Source organism: Psammomys obesus, unplaced genomic scaffold, assembly GCF_907164565.1.
Source record: "Psammomys obesus unplaced genomic scaffold, mPsaObe1.curated_primary_1811, whole genome shotgun sequence".
Lineage (NCBI taxonomy): Eukaryota > Metazoa > Chordata > Mammalia > Rodentia > Muridae > Psammomys > Psammomys obesus.
In genome coordinates, this window is record NW_026596445.1 from 5,748,226 (window position 1) to 5,766,704 (window position 18,479).

The following is an 18,479-nucleotide window of genomic DNA, read 5'->3' on the forward strand; positions in this document are numbered from 1 at the left end:
TAGGTAACCATAGTTCATTTTATAATTACCTCTCTGGAGTTTGTTGTTTGCTTTGATAGTCTACAGTACAAAATTCATTGAAAAGAATACATTATAGAAATTCTAAAATGGAACGCTTACTTGAATAGTTGACTTCATAAACAAGAATTTTCAATATTTCACCATATTGTTTCATCATTACATAGGATAAATGAAAATAATAGTTTAAAATTTAAATGAAAATAGTAGTTGAAAGTTAAAATTTAAATGAAAAGATTCAAATAGTCTTTTTTAATTTTTTTATTTTGAAAAGTGTAGTTTTATAGTATACACATGTCCTTACACTTTGCTACTGGGTAAACATGATTATGAAATTTAAAATAGTGAGTATTGATAGGTAATGGGAAATTATAAACTTGGCTGTGCATGTTAAACATTTTGATGTTTCTAAGTACTAATTTTGTATATCATTTTCTCAATTATAATCTTCTTTAGAATTGTTTAAATCATGTTTAACTTAATAGACGGTATTTCCAGAGAACACATTAAATGTTTGAAGAGTAAATTAATTTCTATACACATGAGACCCACACATCCTAATGTTCAGGTCATAGTATTTATCAATATGATATTCACTGTTTCAGAATATAGATTGTGAATTTTACTGCAAATGAATATACTAACAAACCACATCATGAGATAGAAAATCTATACGTGTATTTTGGCAGATAGTTAACTGAAAATTATAGGTTTGTGGAAAGTTTGATATAGTGTGATTAGTATAGCAAATTACATCAATGATTGATCTGTTTCATCTTTGACACAAAATCCTTTTTTTTTTTTTTCTTGGCAATGTGAGGTATTATTAGCTCTGTGAGCTATTGTTTGAAATCGAGACTTTATGCTTTAAAATTTCTGTCGTTTTATATTTTTGAATTAAGTTATTCTAGACAGTAGAGTACCTTTAGGGAAAAAAAATGGTTTTACTTCTCAGATCCTTACATGAAAATTGTTAATGCATTCATTACCTTCAAATATTGCCCACAACAAAAATATTCATTAGTTTTTTTAAAATTTTATGGTAATAAAGCTAAACATAGCCCATTAGGTTTCTCATTAGACCATTAACTGAGACAGTACATACACTTAACAGTAACATGTTATTGACATTTAAGTCTTGTTTTCAGCCGTACAAATATTAATAGTTTCAACTACACATGAGAATGATGCAACAAAATTTAGTTTGCTTATCAACTTCACAAAAGAGCTTTTTTTTCCATTCTTGAATTAATTCCATTAGCTAATGGCAATTTCAGTGTAACTTCACAACTACAACACATGCCCCAGCTCTTCCAATGTTCACAGGAACTTCCTACGGGAAAAATAAGAAAAGAAACACTGTCTTTACCATAACTCATAATGTTGGCGTTCAAAAATACTTAACCTATTTTGACCTAACTTTCACATTGTCTAAAATAATAATAATAACAACAATAATAATAATAATAATAATAATAATAATAATAATAATGGTAGCACAGATAATGATAGACTGTAGAATGCTAATACATCATGGCTAGAAAATCAGTTGCTTTTCGATCAGTTTTACATTTGCAGCAATTTCCTCAGTTGAAAAGGCACAATGATATCACTCAAAGATTTTGTGAGGATTTGGCATATATAGTTTTACTGCCATTCTCTGTGAATGAAACAGTGGTAGAGCTAAAAACAGAATCTAGGTTTCCTAAGTACTTGTTAATTATGAAAAGATCTAGTATGGCTGTAAAAAGAATAATAAAAACTGAATTCAAAAATTATGCTTTAAAATCATTCTTTAAATTCTGAAATATACAAATTTGATTTTTTACAAGAATACCTCTTTCCATTCATCTTTCTGAACATCATATGATTCAACAGTATTCAAATAAGTATGACCATCATATCCACCAACCACATAGAGTTTGTCTCCAAGGGGGCATACTGCAACAGCATCTCGAGGAACACTCAAAGGTGCTATATTTGACCACGAGTCACTTTTTGGATCATATCTTAAGAGATTTAGGAAGACAAATGGAAAATTAAAATGCAGTAAAGTTTCAATGAAATGACAGAGATTAATAAAATGTGTACTAGCGTAAAACACAGTTAAGAAACATAACTGCTATTCAAGATAAAAGAATTTTCATCAAAGAACATGTACATGACATAACACTCTCGTCACAAAAGGGCGCAAAAAGCATATATAAAGAAAAGAATGCACTTCTTTTTGTCCCCTTTCTCATATGCTATAAAAAGAGAGCATTAAAACCTTCTGTAAGAAAAATTTCTGCAACGTTGAAGCACATGTTAAAAATATATAACACTAAATATAAAAAGTGTGAAATATATCTAAATTAATTTAACCATATATGACATAACTATCTAATCATGCTGACCTATTTGTAAAAGCACACTTAAAGTATTTTCTCAGGGCTGGAGAGATGGCTCAGAAGTTAAGAGCACTGGATGCTCTTCCAGATGTCCTGAGTTCAGTTCTCAGCAACCACATAATGGTTCAAAATAATCTGTAGTGAGAACTGGTATCCTCTTCTGGCATGTAGCTGTATATGCAGACAGAATACTGTATATGTAATAAATAAATAGATCGTAAAGAAAGTATTTTTCATATATTGCCTTACAGTAATTTACTTATATTGGTATTACCTCTCTTAAAATCAGGCTCTAAGAGCAACAATCAATAAATCGGACCTCATGAAACTGAAAAGCTTCGGTGAAGCAAAAGACAATGTTGTCAGAACAAAACGACAGCTTACAGACTGGGAAAGCATCTTCACCAACCCTATATCTGACAGAGGGCATATATCCAGCATGTATAAAGAACTAAAGAAGGTAAAAAGCAATAAATCAAGTAATCCAATTAAAAATTGGAGTACGGAGCTAAACAGAGAATTCTCTGTAGAGAAATATAGAATGGCAGAGAAACACTTAAAGAGATGCTGAACATCATTAGCTATCAGGGAGATACAAATCAAAACGACCCTGAGATTTCACCTTACACCCATCAAAATGGCTAAGATGCTGGAGAGGTTTTGGAGAAAGGGGAACCCTCCTCCAATGCTAGTGGGAATGTAAACTGGTACAACCACTTTGGAAGTCAATCTGGTGCTTTCTCAGACAATTAGGAATAGTGCTTCCTCGAGATCCAGCTACACCACTCCTAGGCATATACCCAACATTTGCTTAGGTACACAACAAGGACATTTGCTCAACCATGTTTGTAGCAGCTTTATTTATAATAGCCAGAACCTGGAAACAACCCAGATGTCCCTCAACGGAGGAATGGATATAGAAATTTTGGTATTTTTACACAATGGAATACTACTCAGCAATAAAAAACAAGGAAATCATGAAATTTGCAGGCAAATGGTGGAACCTAGATAAGATCATTCTGAGTGAGGTATCCCAGAAAGAGAAAGACACACATGGTATATACTCACTCATATAGTCCTATAAGATATGATAAACATAATGAAATCTATACACCAAAGAAGATAAACGAGAAAGAGGACCGGGGGTAAGATGATCAATCCTCACTTAGAAAGACAAATGGGAGGTGCATTGGATGTACGAGAAAACAAGTAACAGGACAGGAGCCTACTGCAGAGGGCCCTTGAAAGACTCTACCTAGCAGTGTATCAAAGCAGATACTAAGACTCATAACCAAACCTTTGGCAGAGTGCAGGGAATCATATGGAAGAAGGGAGAGTTAGTATGACATGGAAAGGATAGGAGCTCCACAAGGACCAAATATATCTGGGCACAGGGGGCTTTTCTGAGGCTGATACTCCACCAAGGACCATGTATGGATATAACCTAGAACCTCTGCTCAGATGAAGCATGTGGTAGCTCAGTAACCAATTGGTTTCCCATAGTAAAGGGAACAGGGACTATCTCTGACAGGAACTCAATGGCAGGCTCTTTGACCTCCCCACCCCAAAAGGGAGGAGCAGTCCTGCTAGGCCACAGAGGAGGACTTTGCAGCCAGTCCTGAAGATACTTGATAAAACAGGGTCAGATGAAAGGGGAGGAGGTTCTCCCCAATCAGTGGACTTGGAAAGGGGCAGGGAGGAGATGAGGGAGTGAGGGAGGGAAGGTTTGGGAGGGAATGAGGGAACAGGATACAGCGGGATACAGAGTTAATAAAATATAACTAATAATAAAAATAAAAGATTATTAAAAAAAGAAAATGTTAGGAGAATACAAGTAACAGGACAGAAGCCTACTGCAGAGGTCCTCTGAAAGAGTCTACCTAGCAGTGTATCAAAGCAGATATGGAGACACATAACCAAACCTTAGTCAGAGTGCAGAGGATCATATGAAAGAAGGAGGAGTTATTATGATCAGAAGAGGACAGGAGCTCCACAAGGATAAAATATATCAGGGCACAGGATCCATCTATGAGACTGTTTCTCCAACCAAGTACCATATAAGGATATAAACTAGAACCCCTGTTTGGATGTAGCCCAAGGTAGCTTAGTAACCAAGTGGGTTTTCCCTAGTAAGGCGAACAGGAACTATTTCTGACATGAACTCAACGACTGGCTCCTTTACCTCCCCCCTCTTGAGGGAGGAACAGACTTGCTAGGTCACAACGAAAAACATGGCAGCCAGTCTTGGATATACCTGATGAGCTAGGGTCAAATGGAAGGGGAGGAGGACATCCCCTAGCAGTGGACTTGGAGAGAGGCAGGGAGGAGTTAAGAGAGGGAGGGTGGGATTGGGAGAGAATGAGGGAGGGGGCTATGGCAAGGATACAAAGTGTGATTAATATAAATATAAAATTAAAATTAAAAAAGAAAGAAAATGTAAAAAAAATAAAATAAAATTTTAAATAGGTATCTAAAATATCCCATTTTAATTTGTATCTGAATTTAATATCAATTCAATAATATTTAATACTCCCAGAAAACTATAAATCAAGACAAATTCTATATAGTTTATATATTATTGAATGCCATTACTGTATCACCTCAAATTTTTATAGTATGTCGACATCTAAAACAAAAAAAAATTTAAAATAGCATTGCCACTCTCCCTGTTTCTCCTTTATTCAGTCAGTCTATAAACACACATTCATAACTACATACTACTTCTAATGGAAATGTCTATTGATCTTGAAAACACAAGATAATTAATCATGATAGAATAATTGGGAGTAATTTTTTAACTTCTTGAACTACACTTTTAAATTAATTTCTATAAAAAATGAACTCCTATGGTTTGGGCACTTTCTAATTTAAATGCTTACATGTTAAATAATACTTTGAGAATCCAAAATACTTGGGTAAATCAACCATTTTTTCAACAAATAATAAAAAATAAAGCATTTTTGTACTAATTAGTAATTGTCAATTAAACACAAACGGGAATCACTGAGAAAGTGAAGACCTCAATTGAGGAATTGTGTCAGTTAGATTTTGGCATATAGTAATGTCTGTGGGTATTTTCTAGATTAATGCTTAGGTGCTACCCATTTTGGTCTGTGCTGTCACAGGGCATATGGGCCTAGGATACATAAGAAAACATGCTTAGTAAGACTTGAGGGACAATCAGGTAAGCAGTGTTTTTCCATGGTCTCTGCTTCAGTTCAAACACCCCAGTTCTTGCATTAGTTCCTGACTTGGTTTCCTTGATAGATTGCAAAGGTATAAACTAAAATAAATGTTTTTCTCCACTTAGTTTTGGTAGTGTTTTCTCACAGTAGAAGAGAAACAAACCAGAAAATGAGAAACCCCTTTCTTTACTTCAGTGGCTTTCAATGTATGTGAGGGGTGTTTCTCTGTCTGTATGTGTGTGCAGGCACGCGAGTGTGCATGTGAGTGTGGGTATCGTGTATTTCTGTTTGTGTTAGCAAGAGACTTTCTTTTTTTTTACATTAATTACGTTTTATTCGCTTTGTATCCCAGTTCTAGCCCCCTTCCTCATTCCCTCCCAATCACACACTCTCTTCCTCATCTCCTTCCATCCCGCTCTCCAAGTCCACTATAGGGGAGGTCCTCCTCCCCTTCCATCTGACCCTAGTTTATCAGGTCTCATCAGGACTTGCTGCAATGTCCTCCTCTGTTCCCTGGAATGACTGTGCCTCCCTCGTGGGGGAGGGGGGGTCAAAGAGCCAGCCACTGAGTTCATGTCAGAGACAGTCCTTGTTCCAATTACTATAGTATCCACTTGGATACTGAGCTGTCATGGGCTATATCTGAGCAGGGGTTCGAGGTTATATCCATGAATGGACCTTGGCTGAAGTATCAGTCTCAGAAAAGACCCCTGTGCCCAGATATTTTGGTTCTGTTGCTCTCCTTGTGGTGCTTCTGTCCTTTCCAGGTCTTACTAACATCCCCTTCTTTCATATGATTCCCTGCACTCTGCCGAAGATTTGGTTATGAGTCTCAGTATCTGCTTTGACACATTGCTGGGTAGAGTCTTTCAGAGGTTCTCTGTGGTAAGTCCTGTTTCTTGTTTTTTTCCTTCTTCCAATGTCCATCCCATTGTCTTTGTAAGTGAGGATTTAGCTTCTTTAGGTGTACAGATTTTATTATGTTTATCCTATATTATACGTCTAGTATCCATATAAGTGAGGGTATACCATGTGTGTCTTTCTACTTCTGGGGTATGTCACTCAGAATATCTTTTCTAGTTCCCACCATTTGCCTGCAGGCCTGAGTGATCAAAGAGCAGTGATCCAAGTTCATTATAGAGACAGCTCCTCTTCCTATCACTTGGAGATCCACATGGAGACTGAGCTGCTAATTGGCCACAACTTAGTAAGGGGTCTATCTCCTCTCCATACATGGTCCTACATTTGTGCATCAGTCTCTGCATGACCCCTTGTGCTCAGATCCTTTAGCATTGTTGGTCTCTTTGTTTAGCTCCTGTCCCTTCCACATCTCTCCATTCCCACCCCTCTCTTCTTCCATAAGACTCCCTGTGTTCTGCCCAAAGTTTGACTGTGAGTCTCAGCATCTGTTGTGATCTCCTGTTGGGTGAATCATTTCAGAGGACCCTCTATAGTAGGCTCCCATCCTCTTTCCTCTCATCCACCCTTTCTGATGTCTATCTGTTTGACTTTTCTAAAACTATTTTTGTGCCTACACATGCTGTCTACTTTAAAAAAGAATGCAGACAGATGTTTTTATTTTAAGCAACAAATCATGCTATTTATCTGAATCAATGTTGTCCACTCAAAGAACTTAGCTTTGAGCAAGGAAATATTTTTGCAGTAAGTAAGGTCAGAAAATTAATTTTGTTTGAAAATTCTGCCTATATTTCTTTATATCACTTTTAAAATAATTTTGAGGATCAGGTTGAGTTTAGAAACAGTAAACTTAATTTGATTTCAATCCAATGAGTTGATTGATATCTTTTCATAAAGTGTCCTTACTCTTTTATCTCTTTTGTGCCACTACTTTATAATGTAACTAAAGTACATAGTTATACATCATGATGCTTTACACTGAATTTTATAGACATGTGCAAAATACTTTTTGTCTAAGCATGACTGTACAATGTTACAAAGAGCAAATATACTTAAAAGAGTAACATATTAAGGGATTACATTCTGGTAGTTTCAACTTTTTCTCATTAAAAAAAAAATCTAAATAAGAACATCCATAAAACTTACCTTTGCAGCCAGTCCTGAAGATACCTGATAAAACAGGGTCAGATGAAAGGGGAGGAGGTCCTCCCCAATCAGCAGACTTGGAAAGGGGCAGGGAGGAGATAAGGGAGGGTGGGGTTGGGAGGGAATAAGGGAATGGGATACAGCTGGGATACAGAATTAATAAATTGTAACTAATAATAATATTAATAATAATAAAAAAGAAAAAAACTTACCTTTCCACACAGTCAGAAAGCCTGGAGCAATGGTTAGGAGCAGGGGCGTCATGACCTCCTACAACATACAAGTATCCGTTGTGTGTTGCTACCCCTACACCTCCACGTCTTTTGGACATGGGAGCACACAGACTCCACTTGTTAGTGTGAGGATCAAAGTACTCCATTGACTTGAGGCAGGAACTTCCATCACGCCCACCAATAGCATATAGCCTAGAAGAAATATAGGCATATATACATACCTATGTATGTGTGCATATTCACATAAAATTTTTGCACAAAAATGAGAATGAAGGCATTCTTTTACTTTCTCACAATTATAATTCACGTTCTATTTCATCACTATTTGTAACAGAACATCTGTGGTTTGTGAATGGGTACTTATCTGTGGAACCTGATCCAACCTAGCTTATTCCAGATATCTCTCTTTCATTTTTGTTAATGTAAATTTCATGAAACACTAAAAGGCCCAGGAAACAAGTGTGTGCAGAAAGCCAGAGGATATCAAATGGTTTTGCACATGTCCCAACAACCATTTTCAACAAAGTTACATTTATATGTTATCTAACTGCTTCATTTCACACTTTCTGTCATGCGCAAATTATTTAGTATGAAATATTTTTCTTAGAAGATATTGATATAAATCAACTAAGGAAACAATATAATTGAGAAGGTGGATTACCGTTAGGAAGAAAATGTAGCTATTACACTTTCCTTAGTGACTTACGGATGTCAAGTATTTTGATATATAATACGTTAATTTAAATTTTACCCTTTAATAATAAGATGATAAACATTTACTAAACCATACACTTGCAAAATTCTTTCATACTGAATTTGAACTTCAGAAACTCAATAAAACAAATTAAAATAATTTCAAGTTGATTTGAACCAGTGTGTTGTATAGAGGAGATTATGGAACTGAAACACTTGATATCCTCAGGTTAGATCAGTCAGTCATTTTAGGATTGTGTGAAATCCCAGTATATTATGGATATTGACCCTCTTTCTGCTGTAAAAGTTTTCTATTTGTTCCTCTGTTTAGTTAAAATATCCTTGTGCTGATATATATATATATTTTTTTTACTGTGCTTATCTATTTTCTCAGGTACCAGTTTTATGTGTAGTCAGAGTACAAAGTATAGAGTAACATAGCTGTTTTAGACACTGACTACCCTATTGTATGAAATTCCTATCATGTAAGCTATTCTTGACTGGTGTCATGTCCCTGAAAATATAGATATAAGTAGCATTATACAGACTAAGCATGTTATATTTAGTAATGCATATGTATATACATACATGAATGTGAAAAAAATAATAAAAGAAGCCATAAATTTGAAAGAGAAAATAAAAAGGACTATGGCAACTATGGCACACTTTTAAGGGAAGGAAGAAATGATGTAACTGTATCATAATATCAACAATTGGAGAAAAAATTAAATAAATTCAATGAGTAGAAGCATCATTAACTTTAGTTGATTAGGTTGTTCTCAGAGGACTAGGGGGAAAAAGTAAACTTTTAGGAGAAAAACAGATGGAATTTAATAATTCTGAACCTTTTACTATTGGAAGAGAATTTTTGCTAAACAAAAACTTATCTGATTTATAAACATAGACAAATTATTTTATAAAGTTACAGTTTATAATGCAAAACTTAGGGTAAATTGGAAATGATTATCTGCTATAGTGTTCCTCAAATGTATGTATGCACAGTTTTCCTAATGATCTCATTAAAATGCAGATTCTGACTCTTTTGAGTTAGGGCTAAGATGCAAAATTTATCCATAAGAATACTTATGTTTCTTGTCCCAGGACCAAAATTTGAAAAAGAGAGTCCACAAAATATTTTTAAAAGTACTTATCCAAATGGGTTCCATAGAAATGGGAAGAGGGACTGCCTCTGACATAATCTGATTGGCCTGTTCTTTGATCACCTCCCCCTGAGGGGAGAGCAGCCCTACCAGGCCACAGAAGATGACAATGCAGCCATTCCTGATGGGATCTGATAGACTAAGATCAGAAGGAAAGAGAGAAGGACTCCCCTAACAGTGGACTTGGGAGAGGCAAGTGAGAAGAAGGGGGAGGGAGGGTGGGGCTCGGAGGGGAGGAAGGAGGGGCTTATGGGGGGATACAAAGTGAATAAACTGTAATTAATAAAAAATAAAAAAAGAAAAAAGATATAAAAAAAGAAAAAAAAAGCAGAAGAGATAAAGTAAAAAAAAAAAAAAAGTACTTATTTTAAATAGCTATTGCCCATTGTAGTGAAAAGAAATTTCCACCAAATAACTTATAGTTTCTACTAAGGATGCCAAGTTAACCTTACTTGTTGTTTAATGCAACAACTCCAACTGTACTTCTGGGAGTTGACATGCTGGCCACGTAATTCCACTGACGTCCATCAGGATCCCATCTTTCTACAGTATTTAGATAACTCCATCCATCATGACCTCCAACAGCATACATTGGTCCTTCAAGTGTGGCTACGCCTAAATAACAAAGTATGAGGGCTCACTTAGGTATGCCTTATTCAATACATGTATTTTCACTTTACAGTTACCAACTGTTTAAAAAACTTTCTATTTGGTATCTGAAATAGTTTTCTGTTCATATAATACTTTATTGATTCTTGTAGGAAGTCAAATATGGTTTAATTATCATTAAAAATTCCACTGATCACTATATATCATAGAAAGCTATCATTCCTGTATCATTAAAATCAACAGAAGTAGTTGAGTATAATATCAGGAAAGCAATTAAAATGGAAAGTAACATTTTTTCTGATATAATTTCTACACTGTTCATTAATGCATACACATACAGGCTAGGATAATTAAGATAAGACAAACCACTACTTTCAACCTAAATGGGAAATGACCTTTCATTCCGTATTTGAATACAGAGTTAAAATTATTTTCTAGATATTATTCAGTAAGCATCTAACTTTGAGGATTATCTGGAAGTTTTTGATAGAAATTATGAATGATCCTTTTCTGCTCCCCAGGACTCTGAGAACTGACCTTTTCATTCACTTTCATCTTAACCAGAATCTCATTGTGTTTTTACACCCATCTCACATGTGATTATTAACATCTGTTAGAATGTAATTTTAATTTTAATTTTAATATTATTAAGTACAGTTTATTCACTTAGTATTGCAGTGTGGTCCCCTCCCCCTTCCTCTTCCAATCCCACCCTCCCTCCCTCTTCTTCTCCTATGCCCCTCTCCCTGTCCAATGACAGGGAAGGTCCTCCTCCCCTTCCATCTGACCCTAGTCTATCAGGTCTCATCAGGACTGTCTTCATTGTCTTCCACTGTGGACTGGTAAGGCTGCTCCCTCCTCAGGGGGAGGTGATCAAAGAGCCAGCGCCTGAGTTCATGTCAGAGACAATCCCTGTTCCCCTTACTAGGGTACCCTCTTGCACACTGAGCTGCCATGGGCTACATATATGCAGCTACTAGGTTATCTCTATGCATGGTCCTTGTTTGTAGTATTAGTATCACAAAAGAACCCTGTGCCCAGATTTTTTGGTTCTGTTCCACTCCTTGTGGAACTCCTGTCCCCTCCAGGTCTTTCTATCTCCCCTTTCTTTCGTAAGATTCCCTGCACTCTGCCCAAAGTTTGGCTATGAGTCTCCACCCAGCAGGGTATCAAAACAGATGCTTGGATGGTATTTTTAAAAGCTTTCTTTTATGTCTCTACAGGATAAGCACATGTATAAGAACTACAATGATATAACAGATAATAACTACACTGTGTACAATTTAGCAGAAATAATTTCTCAAGACAAATGAGAAGAAAATTCCATTCCTGGAACTGACATTTAGAAGCCCTAAGAAAGTTTATTGAGCTAATTTAGAGAAATAACCCCGTGTCTAAAAGTGGGTACTGATCTTTCCAAAGACTGGATGAGTTCAGTTCTAGGACTTATATCTGGTAGCTCTCAACTGCATGAGATCTGATATCCTTTTCTGATCTCTCAGATATCATTCATATTTTTATAAACCCACACATAGACAAGTTTGGCTACACATTATTTTAAAAAGAAACCTAAAAAGTTTATTATGTAAAAGAACAGTCAAGTACTCTATTTTTCAAATACTATAATATTTAATACACATGGAACTTAGGATGATGAAAAGTGTACCGTGACAAATATTCCGAAGAATTAAAGTTCCCCGTTATTCTGCACTACGTCATCCACTATTGTTGGTAGAAGTGGCATGGAATTAAAATATAATTTATGTTACAATTAAAGATTTCCATGAGAATTTCAGGTTAGCTTAACCTTTCCAGAACTTTGAAGCTTCTGTGAATTATTGAATAACTCCTCATAAACTGCAGCTGGATCTAGTTTTAAATATGTTCCTGTACATTTTTGAGAAGTTATATAGCTTTAAATATCTTACCTAATCCATGCCTGTGTGTTGACATAGGAGGCATCACAACCCAGGTTTTGGTAACTGGATTAAAACATTCCACAGTATTCAAAGTTTTTAGGCCATCTCTTCCTCCCACAACATAAAGTTTATTATCAACAACTGCAACTCCAAACTGAAGCCTACGGCCGCTCATATTGCCAATATGGATCCAACTGTTTGTTCTGAGGTCATACTTCTCAATTGTAGTGGTACCTGTTAAAGATGTAATTAAAAATGATAAGACCATGCTAAGATTCTGAATTGGCTTATTTCATGTTGTGTGTTCTAATTTACAGTATAGCACCAGTGAAGAGAGCTCAAATTAAATTAACTAGGTCAGATGACAGTAATTTAAAGGCTAGGAGTGATAACTCTACCACTTTCTGGGTTAAAATTGAAGATTGAGAAGAAAAGTGTTAAAGTATGTGGCTTATGTCAATAAAATATGATGTTCATGCTAATAATAAATATAACATGAAGTAAGATTACTAGTAGTATTAACACAGGTCTCAAACATACCTATAAAAAAGCCCTTGTCTTGGATTCTATTATTTGTATATATTTAAAGTTTCAATTATGATAATAATTCTTCAATTTTCATTTTTCTACAACTGAAGGATTTCTTTGTTGAGTGTATTTGTATGTGTACTGATTTAAAATGAATTAAGTATCAGATAATTGGCTAAATAATCAGATATTAAAATTCCTTTCAAGTAAATTATTTTACATTGGTTCTCAAAATGTTATTTGAAGAATTGTAGGTAAAAGTACAGAATTCTGAGGAATTACCACATTGATGGAGGTTTTTATTTAACTTCTGAAATATCAATTTAGTGAAGTAAAATACTCTCAACAATACAATAGTAAATTCTTACTCTTACTGTAATGAATTTTTAGTTTTTATAAACAATGCATTTTGTCATCCATCAAAGTCACTGCAGAATATTTTCAGTTAAGGTAGATTTTTCACAATGGCTTGGCCTCTCATTAAAAAAATGAAAGTGAAAGTTGATCAAATTTGTTTTCATTCCTATAGTTTACTGAAGCCAGTAAATTGATGTTTCAGGGAAACATCATTGATGATGATTTATCAATAATTACACAATTATCCTAATTGTATAAAATCAATCTCAAGGATAACTAACGCACTTTCCATGTTATGTTTTCTGATAGATTTGTGGGAAAAATAATTCATTGTAACAATGAAGATAAAGTTAACATCTGCAAAAATGTCATTGACAGTTGTATGGCCATAAAAAGGCAAACCTTCAACTGAGCATATATTACCTCTAGCTAATTTATTTTAGTTTAGGTCATCTTATCTTCACTAAGCATATTTAAATAATAGATTTAAAATAAAAAGAGATACAAATTCATGCATGGCTTCACATGTTTTCTGTGAATGTTTTTGTTTCTATTTAATCCAATTTTCACTAAGTTTTCTTCTGATCTATTTTAGTGAAAACTATCACAGTCAATTTAGATTAGAATTCAAAAGTAAGTTGTGCTAATTATTAACAATACAGAGTAATAGAAAATTGATAGATTAGGATATTACACAAAGATTCATTAATTAACAATCACAAAAAATTGAACTTGAAATATTTAGTTATCTGCCTTGAACCAGGTCAGTTTTCTATGGCATTAGGATAGCTACAGAAAATTTTTTTTAACTTTATTACGATCATAAAAGTTTTGAATAGTAGTTAAGTAACTTGAACTATAAAGATTTTCACAGTTCTATTACTCACCATAACTGAAAATTCATTCAAAATTTAAAATTTGGTTCTCATCTTGATTATAGTGTTCTGATGCTTCTTTTATGATACATTGTACTCATTAAAGTTAGCTTTGGATATGTATGTGATAATTGTATTTAATTAAGTAGTTTTATAGTGATCACATTATACAGAAACAAAATTAAATAACAGAGCACTATATTCCTGGATATTAAAAAGTAAAATTTCAAAAAAAAACATCTTTAAGGAAAATTCAATAACATACTATAATGCAAGGGATTTATAGTAATGTGAAAAACTGTACTGATAGAGGCTTTTTCAATATAATGCTTTGTTTGCATAAGCGAATGCTGCCCTTTACATATGTTGTCCTTACTACTTAGATTTTTATATCTAATTCTTTACTGTTTTACTATTGTTCTTAAGTGCTCACACTGGTTTTTCAAGAACTAGTAGGAAGAGTTTTGCAGCTATGCTTTCTAGAAGAGTGGCAATAGAGATAAAGGAACATATATGTTTATTAAGAATCCATTCAACAACATTTCAAGATTATCTAATCTTAAAATGCCTAAAGTCAAAATGATTGAATCTCTCTTCCAGCTTTATGGTGAAACTTATATTTTTCAAAAGATACTCAAAACTACTAACTCATTATTTTCCCAACAGTATTAAATTTTCCATAGAGCCTTTTTTGTTTGTTTGTTTTGTTTTTTGTTTTGTTTCTGTCTACCAAAAACTCAGAAGGAGGCCCTCAATATGACAGGTTTCCCAAACTGAACTGTGGTAACTGAAAAAGGTTACAAAATTTTCTATTTCATTTATTTGTAGAATCAGGCATGAAGCTGGTTATGCTTATAACCACTTTTTGTTTAAAAATTGGAGTCTACCACAAAAGGCATCTGAAAGACTCTACCTAGCAGTGTTTCAAAGCAGACACTAAGACTCATAACCAAACCCTCGGCAGAGTGCAGGGAATCATATGAAAGAACGGAAGTTAGTATGATATGGAAAGGATAGGAGCTCTACAAGGACCAAATATATCCCGGCACAGGGTCTTTTCTGAGACTGACACTCAACCAAAGACCATCTATGGATATAACCTAGAACTTCAGCTCGGATGTGGCCCGTGGTAGCTCAGTAACCAAGTAATTTTCCAAAGTAAGGGGAACACGGACTATTTCTGACAGGATCTCAAGGGCAGGCTGTTTGACCCCCCCCCCCCAGGGGAGGAGCATTCTGTTAGGCCACAGAGGAGGACTTTGCAGCCAGCCCTGAAGATACCTGATAAAACAGGGTCAAATGAAAGGGGAGGAGGTCCTCCCCTATCAGTGGACTTGGAAAGGGGCAGGGAGGAGACCAGGGAGGGAGTGTGGGGTTGGGGAGGGAATGAGGGAGCAGGATACAGCTGGGACACAGAGTTAACAAAATGTAACTAAAAAGAAAAAATAAAATTTAAAAAAAAAATAAAAATTCTTTTAAGTTTAAAATAGCAAAAAGACTACAAAATAGAAGCAAATACAACAAACATGCACACACACACAAAAAAAATTATATATTGTACCAGAGAAATGGTTCAGTGTGTAAAGGTGCTGGCAACTAAGTCTGATGGCTCGAGTTTGATCCCAAGGAGAAAACAGATGCCTGTAAATCATATCCACATGCACACTCTGATATACATGTGCTCACCCACATACTTAATGGATAAAATAAACAAATACCTTAACACTTAAAATTGTTTCTATATTGCAGATGGTGTCTTTACACATATCACAAACTAGAACCAGAGTTTATATCTCAAAAGTGGAACAGTAGCCTGGCATGTATAATGCCCTGAACAGACTGCGAGGACAGAAAGAAAAATATCATAAGGAAAGATAGTTGCATTTCTATTTTGCACTTAGTATGTTTGGCTTTTAATTTAAGTACCATGAAGCTGTAAATGTTATTCTATTCAGTGCATATAAACCAGATATAATGGTTCATGTCTGTAATCTCAGTACTTGGGCTGATGCAGGAGGACTGCCATCACCTTTAGGTCAACCTAGTGTATGGAAGCAAAAACTAACCCAAAAGGTGAAAAACAAAGAATTAAAAAAAGCAATAAAATACCTAGCTTTCAAACTGAAATTATTGTATTGTATAATATTTGTTATTTTCTGAAGAACACTATTGTATGAAGTAATTCAACAATATTGGAAATCTAAATCCCATTTACAATCTACTTTTCAGAAGTGTTAAATTTAAAAAATATATACATATATATAGTTTTGTTTTGTTTGAAACAGTGTTTCTCTGTGTGGCTCAGACTGTCCTAGAACTTGTTCTGTAGACTAGGCTGACCTCAAACTCAGAGATCTCTGCTTGTCTCTGCCTCCAAAGTGCGGAAATTAAAGGAGTGTGCCACCACTACCTGTTTTTTTTTTTCCTAGAGATCATATGTTGAAAAACATTAGTCTATAATATGACAATCTTTAAAGGTGTTTGAATTAGAATAACTGATAAATGATGAAATATTACCCTTACAAATAAACTAATTCTGCTCTCACAAGTTATCGTGAGAGCAGTAATAGCAAGTAAAAATGGAAAACATTTATAAGAAGTGATAACATATGAAGAAAATAAAACTGTGAATAAAAATAAATTACATTATATGTATGTATAAAAGTGTCACAATGAAACTATTGTATTCTACAGTTAATGGACACTAATAAAAATCAGTGTTGCTCCTATATGTGTTTTTTTTTCTATTTTTACTTTCTTTCTTGTTATTCTACTTTCCACCATGTTAGACTTCCAGCTGTATTTTTTCTTTTTTAATTTCCAGTATTTCAAATTTTCCAGACTCGGGCTTTTTTTTTATTTATTTACTTCAGAAAAAAAAATAGTTTTTCTTTCCCTTATTCTGTACTTGGGGTTTTCTTTTTTTTTTTTACATTAGATTTTTATTTTCTTATATTAATTACAACCAAAGACCATTCATGGTTATAACCTAGAACCCCTGCTTAGATGTAGCCCATGGCAGCTCATTTATCCAAGTGGGTCCTTAGTAAGGGGAACAGGGACTGTCTCTGACATGAACTCAGTGGCAGGCTCTTGGATCACCCCCCCCACCTCCACGGGAGGAGCAGCTTTGCCAGGCCACAGAGGACGACAATGCAGCCAGCCCTGATGACACCTGAGAGGCTACGGTCAGATGGAAGGAGAGGAGTTCCCCCCTATCAGTGGACTTGTGGAGGGCTATGGAAGGAGATGAGGGAGGGAAGGTGATATTGGGAGGGAATATGGGGGGGATGCTACAGCTGGGATACAAAAGTGAATAAACTGTAATTAATATCAGACTTTTTTGATTCATTTATCATTTATTTACTCGTTTAACATACATTTCTGGGGAGCTAATTTTGGAGTCTAACATTCACCCTGCAAAACTTCTCCTTCTTGAAGACATTGCCACAGTTTGTGGCTTTGCTTGTTTTCTAATTCAGGGTTTAATGGTAATAGAAAATTCACTAAGTGAAAAGGCTTTGTAATTAATTATCATATTTCTTATGCCCTATTACAACATCCAATCAAAATAATGGATTTTTTACTAGGATAAATTTTCAATTTATAGGTCAGTTTGTTAATATATATCAAATACAATTTTACTTTTTGATTTATGAGTACGCTTGTTTCTAAATATGATTTACATTCTTTAGAATAAAATTTTAGTCATAAAACCCTTGCTTCAGGAGAATCATTGGTTTGTCTGTCTATCTATCTATCTATCTATCTATCTATCTATCTATCTATCTATCTATCATAAGTGAAACAGATAAGTGCACCCAAATATATTTTTGATACAAATTGAATAGTGACCCCTAATGGAGAGATGATTCAGCTAGAAAGATCACCAACTGCTCTCCATCAGAACCCAGATTCCATTCCCAACATCCTCATGGTGGCAGAAAACCTTCTGTAAATCCAGATCTATGGGACCTAATGTTTCTTTTAGTCTCCTTGAGACTGTACTTATGAATCAAACATGCATATGGTTTACAGACATGCATGTAAACTAAGCACCCTTGCATATATAATAAAATAATAAAAAACTACATATTTGCTTCATTATATTAGCAAAATGTTTTCTAAGAATAAATAATCACTTTCAGAGGAGCAAACAAGACATGTTCAAGAAGGGGAATGATAACAGCTTCAGAAGCTAGTCCTTTTATTTCGTGGAATTCTTTTTTATGTAAAATCATCTTTTCTTGGTACTCTGATATCACTTTAATATTTTTATAATTAGTTTTAAGCATGTACCAGATAGTTGAGAGTAATTGTTAGGGGTCACTATTCCATGTCTGTCAAAAACACATTTGGATGCACTTCTCTGTTTAACTTATGATAGATAGATAGAGGATGGATAGATAGATAGATAGATAGATAGATAGATAGATAGATAGATAGAT

General features: G+C 34.6%; 1 protein-coding gene across 1 annotated transcript in view; it reads right to left on the reverse strand.

Moving 5' to 3' along the window:
• Nucleotides 1-329: 329 nt before the first annotated feature.
• The window catches only part of Klhl4 (kelch like family member 4), a 123,973-nt gene continuing 105,823 nt past the window's right edge, over nucleotides 330-18,479 (reverse strand). The window contains exons 7-11 of the mRNA XM_055598253.1: nucleotides 12,281-12,505; nucleotides 10,196-10,358; nucleotides 7,870-8,082; nucleotides 1,856-2,027; nucleotides 330-1,351 (exon numbers count right to left, since the gene is read on the reverse strand). Of these exons, the coding sequence (XP_055454228.1) occupies nucleotides 1,292-1,351; nucleotides 1,856-2,027; nucleotides 7,870-8,082; nucleotides 10,196-10,358; nucleotides 12,281-12,505 (833 nt within the window). The 3' untranslated portion in view covers nucleotides 330-1,291. The remainder of the gene's footprint in view (nucleotides 1,352-1,855; nucleotides 2,028-7,869; nucleotides 8,083-10,195; nucleotides 10,359-12,280; nucleotides 12,506-18,479) is intronic.